Source organism: Eriocheir sinensis, chromosome 18, assembly GCF_024679095.1.
Source record: "Eriocheir sinensis breed Jianghai 21 chromosome 18, ASM2467909v1, whole genome shotgun sequence".
Lineage (NCBI taxonomy): Eukaryota > Metazoa > Arthropoda > Malacostraca > Decapoda > Varunidae > Eriocheir > Eriocheir sinensis.
This window is the reverse complement of record NC_066526.1, coordinates 5,554,467-5,569,789: the sequence shown is the minus strand read 5'-3', so window position 1 is coordinate 5,569,789 and position 15,323 is coordinate 5,554,467. Positions and strand designations below refer to the sequence as shown.

The 15,323-nt window shown below is 41.6% G+C and overlaps 1 protein-coding gene across 1 annotated transcript; it reads right to left on the bottom strand.

Annotated features, from left to right (window-relative positions):
• Window positions 1-499: 499 nt before the first annotated feature.
• LOC127000257 (short-chain specific acyl-CoA dehydrogenase, mitochondrial-like) lies at window positions 500-13,235 on the bottom strand. The gene is made up of 9 exons (XM_050863709.1): window positions 13,092-13,235; window positions 9,281-9,465; window positions 8,950-9,059; window positions 8,490-8,641; window positions 7,588-7,776; window positions 6,643-6,786; window positions 6,003-6,130; window positions 3,276-3,371; window positions 500-2,314 (listed from the first exon to the last, which is right to left on the bottom strand). The coding sequence occupies exons 1-9, from the start codon at window positions 13,156-13,158 to the stop codon at window positions 2,102-2,104; spliced, it is 1,284 nt and encodes a 427-aa protein (XP_050719666.1). The 5' UTR covers window positions 13,159-13,235; the 3' UTR covers window positions 500-2,101.
• Window positions 13,236-15,323: the final 2,088 nt, after the last annotated feature.

The window sequence follows — 15,323 nt, the reverse complement described above, 5'->3', positions numbered from 1 at the left end:
AGAAATTTGTTGCTCTGCTGCTCACCATGCATGCCCACTGGGGGAATACACACCAGGAAAACATAAATTTGTCTGGTTTTGTTCTAGTGTGTCCACTTATGATTTTTGTGAGCGGTGAGTGAAATGTATAAACAGTAAGCAAGTTCAACCTCTCTCTGCGAGCTATTTTGCAGCTGTGAGCAGATTCCTACAACACTGGTGGCAACGAGTGGCAGCGAGCAGCAGTGGGTGCACAACAGGCATTAAAAAGTCAATTATTTAGTGATTTCCAGAAAAAAATACTATCCATAATAAACAGCATCCTATTTTGTCCAGAGACAAGCAGTCAGCATCTCAAAACTAGTAGGCTACCCTCTTGTTAAAGATCCCCAGAGTTTTAGCAATTCAATAGGAATAGTAAGTCTCAAAACAACGGCAAAATGGATTATCCAGCACAAGCTTTCCCCCATTCATGCCGGATGAACGAGGTTCTACTGTATTTATAATATGATAACAATAATGATTATAATAATATTTTACTTATTTATCCAAAGCACCAATTTATGAAGAATTCATCAACACTTGACAAACAAAGAGGGTATTTTCTGCATTGTCACATTATTTTTCTAAGAATGATGATCTCAAAGTGTACACCACTGAGTGCCAAGAATCAAACCCAGGTCTTTCAAACAGAGGTCAAGGCAGCAAACCAACGAGACACTGATGATCTAAACCATAAAGGGTCACTCTGCTGAGGCCGCTTCTGCAGCACTTAATCTGACATCCCAGCCTCCACTGTGGACATGAAGGAAAGGTGACCCCCCTTACACTCAGGGTGACTGGCAAAGCTTTTAACCCGGTAGCAGCGACGGGCCAAATTTGTGGCTTTACCGTGTACCAGCACCGAGCCAAATTTTTGCCATGATATAAACCCCCAAAATAGATGATGCATAAACTGATCACAAATGCGTTGATATATATTATGAAATGGTTTGCAAGAGTGATGATTTTTTCTCATTAATTCACTTAGAGGAACTTTTAAGAAACATGATCCCTGCAGCTACCGGGTTAATTAACCCATGATGACACATACAGTGTTCATATGCATTAAAGAAACTGCAATAATGCAGTGCAGTCAGATTAAGAGCTGCTGAAGTGGCCCCTGGAACAGTGACCTTACAGCTCATCAGTGGCTCAGCTGGTTAACTGCCCTGACTTCTATTCTGAAGGCCCCGGTTTTGTCCTTGGCAGTCAGTGGTGCACATTTCAAGATTTTTCACTTGTGTTATTGCAGCTTTTGGGATGATGATTTATGGTGGTAACAGTGTAGTGCAGCTGTCTTGCCTGATGGGCGAGCCTCCCATAACTCACTCTGCGAGGGGGTTACCTCTTTGGCCGACTGGTTAAGGAGTGGCTCTCCCGTCTCGCTGGTCGTGGGTTCGATCCCAGGCACCGGCAAAACCTTTCCTTGTCTGGATTAATTTCTCATGTGTTTCGTTACACGCAGAAGTCGTGTGGGAGTGTAGTAAAGAGGAAAATTCTGGCATTTCAACAGACAAAATCAGGAGGTGAACTACTACACCATGCAGCTGATATGAAATTTACAATTCATGATAAATTCAACATAAATGTTACTCCATATTAAAACCAAATGAACACTGATGAAAATGTAAAGAGTCATAATGGTTTAGGGATGCCAGCATGAGAGCAGATATTTCATTGATATTCTGTGGCAAAAGAAAAGAACAGATGTATTTAGAAGCTCTGCATACCACCCAGTTCTCAAAATAAAAAAAATGTGATGCATGACACTATTTTTAAGAAAACACTATTTATTTGCATTTCTCTTTCATTTACCAATATAAGGTAACAAAAATATCTCATCTAATATTGCTAAATATGGAATACCAGGGCTATGTACCTAATAATCTGTTATGAGCAGAGTTGCATTGATAAGTTGCTTAATGTAAGTTTTATACATATTTATTATCCTATATTTGTAGTTTATATACACAAATTACATAAGAATACACATGGTACTCAAAAATAGTGGTGTGGTCAAAAATTTTGTCATAAAAAACTTTGATCAGAATTATAGAGAAAAAAAGGGGTGCCCTGAGTGTTAGAGGGCTTGGTACTCCTTGATGAGGTTGCCAGCTATCACCAGGCGCTGGATCTCCGACGTGCCCTCATAGATCTCAGTGATGCGAGCGTCCCGGTAGTGTCGTTCAGCCGGCATGTCGCTGACGTAGCCCATCCCACCCAGAACCTGGATGGACTGGTGGGCACAGAAGGTGGCTGTCTCCGAGGCAGACAGCTTGGCCATGGCTGCCAGCTGGGGAAGGCAGATTGTTAGGCCTCTGTCAAACAATTTTACATCATAATGCATTTTATACTAAAGGTTACAGGAAGGAGCATTAATATTCTGCCCCCTTATATAATGAAAAACTCCAAAAAAAGTTTAGCCATAATAAATTCAGTATTGTTTCTTTTGTGGTTTTACAGGCAACTATCACTATACAACCGATTTCTTGTACGATCTTGGACTTTCCCTATCAAAAATGTACATACCATCCCCTATGATCAGTTCTAGGATCTGTCTGTGATAAGCAGTGCATTCACGTGATCACTGAACCTCACAGGCCAGTGTTCCCTGACACACTCTGCTCAGTCTCTGTCAGCTGTTGAGTGCATCTGTATACCTTTCCTGTGTTTTGCTAGCCACTGAGTGTTTGTATTCAATATGTGTCTTGTTATTCTGTTGCTATAATAATGTTTTTATTTTTCTTAAAATAATTTGATAAGTTCATTCACTGTGAAGGATGCCTGTATTATTTTTTTTTTTGCATGTTCTTCAAACCTTGTCTTTTCACAAAGATTAATTCAATAATCCCTATTCAGTGGCCTTTGTGGAGTAGTGAAGTGCATCCCCCAGCCACCCCAGGACAACCATACAGTTTAGTGTGATGGACAATGTACTCCTGTCTTTAGCATTACATACAAATGTTTGGGTTTTTTGGGAAGTTCACCATCCTCATTTATATTTCCGTGAGCAAGGCCATACATTTGTATAAAAAAAAAACACCCTTCCTTGGTAACTTTAGTTGCCATTAGGCAACACATGCATGTATGTTTAGACCCTTTCAAAATTAGAAGAAACATATCACAGCAACTTTAAAGGATACAAATTTACTGCTGCCTTTCCACAAACATTATTAGAAAACTCAAAACTAAAAAAAATTCACAGCAGCTACTACTACAAGCTAAACTCTCCCCAGTGACCCAGGAAGCCTCACCTTGCTGAACGGCCTCCCTTCATCCTTGAGGGCAGCAGCCTTGTAAGTCAGGAGACGTGCTGATTCAATCCTCAGTGCCATGTCAGCTATTTTATGCTGTAAAATTTCAACAATCAATTAGATGCAATTTAACAAACCATCTTATTGGAGTCAACACTGCAAATAATATCACACTTAACAAACAGCCACAGACACACAAAGAGACTCCAAAGGACTTGAGTCATGAGGTAACCTTTGGCTCAACGCTAGATTGTCCACCTCATGTTTCAAAACTCCAAAACCTGAGCAGATTGTTGGGAAAAACTGGAGTAGTGGAAGCAGTTAAGTGCAGCACTCTCAGGTGGTGTGGCTATTTGAAGAAAGAGTAAACAGAGGAAGTGAACCTGAGTAAGATCAATACTGTAAATGCAGGAGGGCGACCCAAAATCAAATGGAAGGACGGGGTGATGGAATACTTGAGAAAAAAGTCATTAAAGAATGAGGTGACTGAAGTATGCAAGGATGAAGTGTGTGGACAGCAAACAAAAACCCTGCTGCTGTGGCCACTCCCAAGGAAAAGGTGCCAGAGTACTCAAAGCACTCAAAACATGTAATAAAAGCTATGGTTCAAAGACAAAGTTTCAGCATTCTAACATGTAGGCCTATACAGTACCCTCCCGAATTTCGCGCTTGCTTTGTTCCGAAGGTGCAGTGCAAACCTCAAGGATCGTGAAACTCAAAGTAATGAAAACACTGAAAAAGCGCTTATTTGTTCCAGCCTGTGGAGAAGCTGGCTTCTTTTTCACACTTTACTTTCTTGTTATTTCAAAATACTTACCTTGGAAAAATTAAGAAAATGGGAAGTGAACGGGTCGTTTTAAAGCCGCAGCTGAAGATGGCTGCCTTACGATTGGCTGCTAGTTCTGAAAACACGCTTGTGATTCACTATAAGTCTGATGACATCATCAACTATGTTCACCCAATCAGCAGTCTCTCTGCCTTAACCCCTTCAACACGAGGACACGTATACTGCGCCCTTGCGTATCCTGTACCATGTCCGAGGATGCCCATACTGCGTCCTGGCTCGCTTTAGCCAATATACGAGTTATTTCATCTTTATATTTATGCATACATCTCAAAATTATCAATTAATTTATGCTTCTTTATGTGCACCATTTAATTCTGCATGTATTCATATATAATACATGATGATTATGTTGAGTTTATGGCTGAAAACTTGTTATATTTAATAGCAACATTTGAAATTTGGCGAGCGCGGCGATCCTGGATATGACGCAGGGCGCTGTTTTGGCCCGGCCATAGTGAGTTTCTTGTGTGTACCATTTAATTCTACATGTTTTCATATATAATACATGATGATTGTATTGAGTTTATGGCTGAATGCTTGTTATATTCAATAGCGACATTTAAAATTTGGCTCACGTGGCGATCTCGGATACGGTGCGGGGCGCTGTTTTCGCCCGGCCGTAGTGAAAGGGTTAAAGCGGTGTCACACTGAACATTTTCCTCCAACCATAGGGGCTACAGGTTGCCCGTACGCCCAACCATAAATGAGTTGTTGTTTGTCCATAAGCTGGTGTCACATTGGGCCTTTTTCCTCCAACCACGTTAGCGGCAGGGGCAACCAGCAACATCAACTTTTCCAGGTGTGCATCACACACGGCCAAAGTCAGTTGCCCATATCCACAACGTAAACAAAGCAGTTGCCCTGTAACAATGTGACACCATCAGAATGGGGTGTTCTCTTATCTTGTTGATTAAATACAGGTTGAGAATTCCTTATCCGAAATTCCCGGGACCGAAAGTGTTGCGAATTTCGGATTTTTTCGGATTTCGGAATATGAAGGCCCTATTGACATTTTCAAGAATATCTTTACACCACAGAGCACACAACATGCGATAATCACAATGAGTAACGAGCGAAGATGTTATTGTGACGACTGCTGACAGAACTAATGCATAGCAGCACCAGAGTTGCCAGGTCGTGGACTGTGTTCTCGCCCAATCCCAGCCCAAAGCCCGCAGAGATGGTGGGCAGATGTTTTAAAGCCCAAGGTGTCGGTGCAGCAATAGGTTTACCCGCCCAATTGGGCAAGTAAAAGACAGACATGGCAACCCTGAGCAGCACACAACAGCTGTATGTGGTGAAACCTTTCCCTCACATTGTTGAATTTTCCATTTGTTATGCGTCATGTCAGCATTAAAAAATCTTTAGGATTTATGGGTTTTCGGATTTTGTAATTTCGAATAAAAGATTCTCAACCTGTAGTAAACAAAGCAGCTCTGCCAGTCCACTTTACAAGTTTTTTGGTGGGCCATCTTCCACTGCTCCTCACTCCTCAGCCACTGCCGTCGTCTGTTTGTCTGCATACAGTCACGCAGTTACTTGTACCCAGAACCATTTTCCATCCGTGTCAACAGCTGACAACTCGCTCCCGGTTGGGTGTACGGGCAACAGGCCATAGCCCCAATAGTTGGAGGAAAATGTCCACTGTGACACAGCATTTTAAGGCAGCATGTGTGATGCCGATGGTAGAAAGACGTGACCCATACATGTCAAAGCAGTGCAAAACTTCGGGCAATAATGCACGAAACTCGGGAGGGTAAGAATTTAGAACTAAGCAAAAAAACTTGAGGATCACAAATCTCGTATAGCGCAAAACTTGGGTGGGTACTGTAGTTAAATCAAATTCTATATCAATGTCTACTTTAATTACACAAGCACACCTGGATCATCTGCATCTTAAGTATGGGAGCATTGAAAGCCATCCTCTTGCCAGCATAGTCAATGGCACACTCAAAAGCTGCTTGGGCAATCCCTAAAGCCTGCCCTGCAATGCCTATCCTCCCAGCATCTGCAAAACAAGAGGCTGTCATTCACCATGAAATCATTGCCGTCCATATCTGTTATGAGGGAATGTATGGGTAAGACAAGAGACAAACTTGACTGATAGAGGTTTGTAAGGAACCACAAAATGTTTGAGAGCATTTGAAAGCCTTTTTATCCTCAGTGTTGCCAGACTTTGATGATAAAGCAAATAATGACAATGCAAAGTTGTAGGAAAGAACACTGACAACACAATGATAAAACATAAAAAGCCCTTTCATGGGACAAGTAGATTCATAATAATTGTCTTCTCACTTAAGTAGAAGCCTTGCACCATTTTTCAAAGCCATGGTAAATTTATGTTTACTCCCTCAGAAATAAGCATTATTATTTAACATGAACACTAATCATATACAGTGGCCGAGTGGTCAGCATGCTGGCACAGCACCCAGGAGGACAGGGTTCATGCCCCGCATGCTGCTACAAGCTGACAATTTTCAGTCGGACTTTGTGAAATAACTTAAAGGTCTGATCTAATACCTAGAGTCATCATTGCAATCTTGAACCCACTGCCCGGCTCCCCGAGCATGTTTTCTGCCGGGATGCGACAGTCTTCAAAGATGAGATTACAGGTTGAGGAGCCTCGGATGCCTAACTTGTCCTCCTTTTTGCCCAGAGACAGACCTGAAAAACAATGGATGCAGAAAATGTTTTGTCACATCATATTATTTCTGTAAGGGACAAATTTTAGAGACTGTCTACAAATGAGATGCACCTGCTCATTAAAACAGGACATGTGTTTGTATTACATGGAGACAAATATGCACAAAGTAAACCCTCAATTTTACTTATCCCAATTTTTTTCTATTCCAGATTTTCTGGATATAATTGAGGATTATCAAAATTCCACAATGCTATCTGTTTTAAATGCTGACAGGAAATCAATTGAGCCAGTGAGTGGCAGTACTGTTTTTGTTGTGGCAGGATGTGGGTGGCTGGACAATGCAGTTTTCTGGTATTATGTCATGTAATTTTCTTGACCAGTAATGGCCGCAATATGAACATTTTCCAAATACCAGCTGTAATTCATATAACATTTGTAAGTTAGAATTCACAATGGGATTTTTTTTTTTCCTGCACCTGGCTGTGGGCTGGAAAGCTTCAAAGCTGTGCATCAAAGCTTTGAGTAAGATAGGATCAGTGCTGGAAGAGCAGCGTACTGCTCCTGTCATCAAGAGAATTCATAGAAAGCAACATGCTGCTGACCACTCAAGTGAACAAACATGGCGCTGGCAGGCCAGGAGAGATGCAGTGGAAACATCTGCTGAGGAAAAATCTGACTATTGCTTGGGCCCATTTATTGTTATACTGTCTAATTTAAAAATAAAATTGATTCCTAACTTTTAAGACAACCATCCCTCCTGCTAATCTGTGGAGCATGAGTCCTTTGTACATCCTTTGAGGTGAAAAGACTGGCTGACTCACCTTCTGTGGGCTTTGGCACGACAAAAGCTGAGATGCCTTTGTGCTTCTTGGCTTTGTCTGTGGTGGCAAAGACAACGCTTGCCTCAGACTCAATGCCATTCGTGATCCAGGCCTTGGTGCCATTCAGAATGTAATTGCTGCCACTCTCCTTGGCAGTGGTGGAAGCTGCACCGGCATCACTTCCATTACCTGCAGACAAACGATCAGTAATAATGACATTTTTACTTCAGGCAAACCAATACGTATTCAAGCGAAAATTTAGGAGAAAAGGTGAGTCACATGGCATTAAATCAAGAAAGAATTTTTGGTTAAAACTAACATTTGACTGAATATATATGAGTGTTTGGAGAATGAAATATATAAAAGTAATGGAAAATGTAGCCAATGATGCAGTTTTATAGATTTGTTTGTCCTTTCAAGTGCTGGCTGTGAATGACACACACTGTTGTGGGAAAACATAGGAGTGGTGTAGGCAAGGAATGAAAAGGTAAATGGAAAGAGAGGATGAGCACTATTACCTTAAAACTATAGATGGAAGTGGACAGGTATGGAAGATGTTGACCAAGCATATTGTGGATGACTGGTAAGATAGATATCATGAAGTGTGCATGGGTGAGTGTGCAGGCAATAGTAAACAATAGGGGAAAGAGGCAAGACTGATACAAAAAGATTTTGGGAGGATTTTGGCCAATGTTTGAAATTTTGGGGAATTAAAAGAAAAGTAATTGTGTTAGGGGATTTGAATGCAAAACTTGAAACTGTGGGAATTAGGAATGTAGTTAAGTTAATTATGACATAATTAAATGGTAAACTTCACATGAAAAACACCTAATGTGAAATAATTACAATAAATGTGGCTGCATTTAAAAAATTCCACTTGCAATTAAAGAGCAGTGTCATACCTGGCTCAGAAAGGGCAAAGCAGCCCACACGCTCCCCGCTGGAAAAGGGCGTGATCCAGTCCTGCTTCTGTTTCTCACTGCCGGCCATCTGGATGGGTCCAATGTAGAGGGAATTGTGGGCACTCATGATCACGCCAGCTGATGCACAGCCCCTGTCAGCACACAACCACAGAAGAATAGAAGAAAGAACATCACATTAATATTTTCTGTAACAATGAATAGTCAATCCGGCATTATGACGGTAAACCTTATAGTTAATCTTGTAGGAAAATAGGCTAATACTTCTGATAATGAAACAACTGAAGAAATGATGGTTAGATTACACTGCAACAAATGGAGAAAACAGTAATACTGAAATGAAAACATTAAATTAAAATGTTATATTGATAAACACTCAGTCTTGGCAAAAGGGTGTTAGGTCTCATGTTTGTGCTGATCAGAGTAAACGTCAGCTGCTGACCTACTGATCTCCTCCATGGCCACGGCATAGGCCAGGTAGTCCATGCCAGTGCCTCCATAAGCCTCAGGCACTGCCAGGGCCATCAGGCCTAAGTCACCCATCGCCTTTACCTGTAAAAACATTTCTTTGTTAGTCTTCCCAGTATTGCAATTCATAAGGACTCAATATTATTTGTAAAAAATTGAACAAAATTGAAATATGATATACGTCTACTGAACACATACAGATTGAGGAAATATTCTCTTCCAAAGACTCATGGAATTCAGCTTTGATTAGCACATCAATTAAAAAGTATGATACAAACAGGAGGCAGCACAAAATCACAACATACTTTCTCCTGAGGAACCTTGCCCTCCTTGTCAAACTTCCCGGCAAAAGGCTGCAGCTCTGCATCAGCGAAGTCTCTGCAGGTCTTACGCAGCATCTCATGGGTCTCGGGCAGCTCCACCAGGTCTGAGGCGCAGCGCACACTGCCCACCGCGGGGGTGACAGGAGCACACGGCATCGCCCTCCATCCTGAAAAACATAAACTTTTGCAATCTCAACTATATAAAATACAACTCAAAGTAACAAGTAAGGATTTGAGTCATGGATTTAAAAAAAATGATGCTGATAGCCATGCCTTCACAACAGTGAATTTTGCAATACATAAGGATTCATACTCTAAAGCATATAAGCTCATTTAGGTTAATGTCAAAATTTTTAACTGTAATGCAAATTCATCACATTTTCAAAGAGAACTTTTACTTACTCAGCTTCACAAAGCCCTTGAAGAGTCTATATGTGAAGCATTTCGTTAATTTCCTAGCTTGACCTGTCGAAAATCATGTCTCCTGAGTTTCCCCCCACCTTAAACTAGTGATTAATTAGAAAAAAGAAAGATCATTAGTGAAAAATGCTCCAAAATTGGCCAGAAAGAGTGTTGTCCACATTACAGTCACAAGGAACAGACAGAGACCAAATCCTACACTAGGCCATGAGGCAGGCAGACCTGCCCACTGCTGCCTCTGCCACTGTGCAGTGTGAAGCACATTACATCCACAAATTAAAATACATTAAACTCAACAACTCTAACCTAATCTACTGCAGGAGAAGTTTTCCCCCTCTTGACTCCCTCATTACCTTAATCTAACCAAACAAAACCTAATGTCTCTCTTTCAGGGGCTCCAAGCCATGCCGTGGGTAAGATCTCCATTATGCACCCTCCTCATCTCATTTCCTACTTAACCCGTAAGCTGCGGGACTGAGATTCTGAGTGCGTCGCCTAGTGCGGCTATATCAGCGAGAGATTGACCTTCAATAAATGATATCTAAGTTACATAAACGTGTCATAAATATTACAATACACAATACAATTACAATAATGTGAATGTAATGTTGTAATTTCTTAGATTTTTTTTTTTTTTTAAAATGTTTTTTTTTTATCTGAGTATCTCTGTCACAGCTTTTTTTTTTTTTTTTGAAAAAGCCCGCTTTCAGAAGAAGGCTTACAGCAGCGCTCTCAGCCGCCAGAAAGGCGCGTACAGCAGTTTGCGGGTTAACCAACTGTTCTTCTGTTCTCGTATAATAATGTCTTATGCTAACCTTTAAATCTCCCACAGTACCACAGGAAAGAATGCAGAGATCAAAACTAGTGTGACAAAAGCCTTGAAATGTGTGAGGGAACCTGTGCAGCTGTGGCCATGGGTCAAGAGGGGCAAAGCCCCCTCCCCCCCCCCACCCATGTGCCCATTAGAAGATTCATGTATACTCACCTGTCTGTTAGTGTGCCCAAGGGGGGTTGATTGAAATGAAGCCCCCTGTAGATAAGAGCAACTGGCAGATGCATTTCTGCTGACAAGTGCAAACTTTTAAGATTTACCAGAGCTCACAAGCCCATCCATCACACCTACACTCTTCATAACACAGACCTTGAAGCAATGCACACACACAAGTATCTTGGTGTTCACCTCTCCATTAACTTAAAATTTAACATTCACACAGACCATATTAGTGCCACAGCCAACCGAACACTGGGGTTCCTGAGGAGGAATCTACATAACTGCACACCTGACATAAAACACATAACGTAGCGTATAACACACTTGTGAGGCCAACACTAGAATACTGCTCCAAGGTGTGGAATCCTTACACACACACAGAAACATTGATAGGTTAGAACAAATCAACACCAAGGTGACTAGGTTCATTACAAAAAACTACACTCAAATGCCTGGCATCACAACACGGATGAAACAACAGATAAACATGGAACCTCTTCACATACGCAGACAAGCACACAGACTTACACTTATATACAAGATCAGAAACACTCACAATGACATTGACCCACATACGTACTTAACACAAGGTAAACAGTCAACGTACTTGTAACACACACAACCAAACATTGATGCATACAAGCACTCATACTTTCTACGCACCCTAAGTGACTGGATGTCTGCTGCCAATTACCATTTAAAGTTACATGACAGAGCTATCAATTCAATCAAATCTATTTTTCCGGCACTTATTCTTAATATTGATCATCAGCGTGAAGTTGCTGCCCTTAGCATTTTATTTAAAGTTTTTTTAAGAGTAATTGGCATCCCTTACACCAGTGCTGCCCAAACTTTTTCTCCTATTCCACCATTTATTACCTTCTCCTACTGTTACGTACCCGCAATGGCTTATTAAACTGAATTATATTATATTATATTTATATAATATTATATCATATTTAGGTACATACACGTACATTACACGTCCTTCCTAGGTATACCCGTCCCTCCCTCTCTCTTTTCCTTCACAGAACATGGGAGGTTTCTGCTGTGTGTGTGTGTGTGTGTGTGTGTGTGTGTGTGTGTGTGTGTGTGTGTGTGTGTTCATCGTCTTTTCACGTACCCCTTTGATCTATGCTGCGTACCCCCAGGGGTACGCGGACCCCAGTTTGGACAACACTACCTTACACAATGCTTTGCCTGATCCTTTTACTCCTGCCCGGGTCACGAGGTTTGCTCTTAGTCAAAATGATCTTGCTTTTAACCCTACAAATTTTTGTACGACACAATTCTCATGAGTTTTCTTCATCGTTGACATATTTATGGAATCAGTTAGCCAATGAGAATGTCCTTTCTGCAGACATTTCTACATTTAAGTCTCGTGTGAATGTCTCTTTGAAACAGTAATTTTATTTTTCCTCCCTTTGGCTTTGACTGGCCAGTTTCTTAGCTATTCGTTGCCTTTGCATCTCTCCAGTACCTTTTGGTATTTCATGAGGTTCAACTTGTTGTATCTGCACTCTGAAGGGAGGCTTTGGTAGCTTATCATAATAATAATAACAGCCTCCCTCAACAGATTGTAGACTGCGGAGCAAGATTCATTCAGAAAACAAATACATATGCACTTGTCACCACAACACATCATGTTCTCTTACAATTACACTTGGTTCACTTCCCTCCCGTGAACACTTGGCTACCCCTTCCCCTCAACAGCCAACACAAATAGACATGTTATGCACCTGCATAGTGCCCTGCACAAGATCAACATATTGGATTTCAGCTGTGGTGAGCCACGGTCTTGACAGCCACAGGATGCTGTGGGCTTCACCGCCACCCACAGCTGTGTGGGCTCCTACACATATTTCAGGGCTACTTTCACATGTCTCCATTTCTACATTCTTGCCAATGGCTTTCTGGGAGGTTTGGAGGTTGGTAAGACAAGGAGGACAACACAGGAGCAGTTGATTATATAAACAGATATGGAAGGGTGCATAGAGTTAATCTTTACCCAAGCCACACCTAACGATGACACACAGGATCGAAATGAACACTGCTAATAAATAATAATAATATACAATAATTGAGCCCAGCCTGTCTCAGCCAATGACTGGGTCAAGTGAGGACACCGACACAACACAGTAATAATGCTGCCAGGCCCTTCCCGCACCCTGGGACCGCTCGGGGCAGGCACGGGGGGCGGGGAGGGAGCACCGCCCCCCGCACCGGGATGATTCCACAGAAATTAACTAATGCAGACCCCCGCCTGCCCCAGCCAGGGCCTTACACAACGACCCCTGGCGGGAACCTGAGGCCGCTGCACCCTGGGTTACATGATGGACTACACCTCCTATCTTCATGTTAGCCAGGCACGAGCACCAGTACCTTTGGGCAGAGAGGCCAGGCGCCTGGATGAGCGGGAGAGGCTGACCAGCTGACCGAGCGACGCCATCTTTGTTGTTATGAAGCCCTCAGCTGATTGGGGGGTGGAGGCCTAAAGGGATTTATCCATTGTATAACAAGTAGTAGGTATATATTATAATCTACATGCATAGGTTGAATATTAGGGAAAGTGCTCAATTTATTGTGAAAGTACTTTACTGGGTAAAGATTCGTTTTAGGACCGTGCCAGTATCACATTATCTAATCACACTCTGCACTGCCTGGGGGTTGGGATGGCATGCTCCTCCCTTCTCCTTTGTTGTTTTACTTGCAACAATAAACTATCAATCAATCAATCTACCTTATGAAACATCACTATCTCTTCATATATGGGTTAAGATTCGTTTTAGGTCCGTGCCAGTATCTCATTACCTACCTTATGAAACATCAGTATCTCTTAATATATCTTTTCTACAAACCTTCAACAATCATGGAAACGCTTTGAAAATCCAATTCAAGGACTTTCTTTTTTACTCTTGAAAATAGGGGATAATGTTTACGAAAGCGCGTCGCCTGCTCTGGCGGCGGCCGCGGCGACTCTGCAGCCGGTGTTGCGAGAAATACCTCCTCGCTGAAATAAGTCACATATACATGTGGGTGGGGGAGGGGTCCAGGGCGCAGCCCCCCCGTTAGTAGGTCGTTAAGTTCGGTTGGAGTAGTTTAAATATGCTCCCCGACCCTAAACCCTCTGCGAGCTATTTTTCGGCTGCGGCGGTTGCAGCGTTGCCGTTGCCAGAGGAGGCGACGCGGTTTCGTAAACATATCCCCTAATTTCAAGAGTAAAAAAAAGTCCTTGAATGGGATTTTCAAAGCGTTTCCATGACTGTTGAAGGTTTGTAGAAAAGATATATGAAGAGATAGTGATGTTTCATAAGGTAGGTAATGAGATACTGGCACGGACGTAAAACGAATCTTAGGTAACCCATATATCTTTTCTACAAACCTTCAACAGTCATGGAAACGCTTTGAAAATAAAATTCAAGGACTTTTTTTTTTACTCTTGAAAATAGGAAATAATGTTTACGCAAGCGCATCACCTCCTCTGGCGGCGGCCGCGGCGACGCTGCAGCCGCCGCAGCCGCAAAATAGCTCGCAGAGGGTTTAGGGTCGGGGAGCATATTTAAACTACTCCAACTGAGCTTTACGACCTACTAACGGGGGGGGGGGGGGGCTGCGCCCCCCTCGACCTCCCCTTCTAACCAGGGGGCTACGCCCCCCCAGGACCCCCCCAAATATATATATATATAAATATAAATATATATATATATATATATATATATAAATATATATATATATATATATATATATATATATATATATATATATATATATATATATATATATATATATATATATATATATATATATAGATAGATAGATAGATAGATAGATAGATAGATAGATAGATAGATAGATAGATAGATAGATAGATAGATAGATAGATAGATAGATAGATAGATATAGATGTGACTTATTTCAGCTAGGAGGTATTTCTCGCAACACCGGCTGCACCGTCGCCAGAGGAGGTGACGCGCTTTCGTAAACATTATCCCTTATTTTCAAGAGTAAAAAAAAAAAAGTCCTTGCATTGGATTCTCAAAGCGTTTCCATGACTGTTGAAGGTTTGTAGAAAAGATACATGAAGAGCTACTGATGTTTCATAAGGTTGCTGATGAGATACTGGCACGGTCCTAAAACGAAACTTAACCCTTTACTGATTATGTGACACGTACAGTACCTTCGAGTAGCTGGTTTTACAATTATTTTTTTTATATAATGTGTCAATGCCCTTATTAATCGGACTGACAGGTCGTGCAGGGCTGTACATCAACCAGAATGCACACAATTAATCAGGTGTTGTGGAGGGATTGATATGGAAGTGGTTGAGATTCTCTTTATTAATTTCAATAACATCGGAACATTTGATATTAGAATAAGCGCAGGTCTGCAGAAGCCTTCAATGGGTTGAAATGCTAATTATACTTTATAACTTTAAAAGGCTTAAGATAAGACATTCGCTTATTACCTCTCAAAATATTTACTTTGAGGCCTGCAAGCTGCCAACTGTATGGCCGTTTGTGGTTCAGTAGAAGTAATAATGACGGTGTGTGTAGGGCCAGGGAGCTTAGTCTTTCCACTCCCATATATCAAAGGATCCTCTGGGATACTGTCATG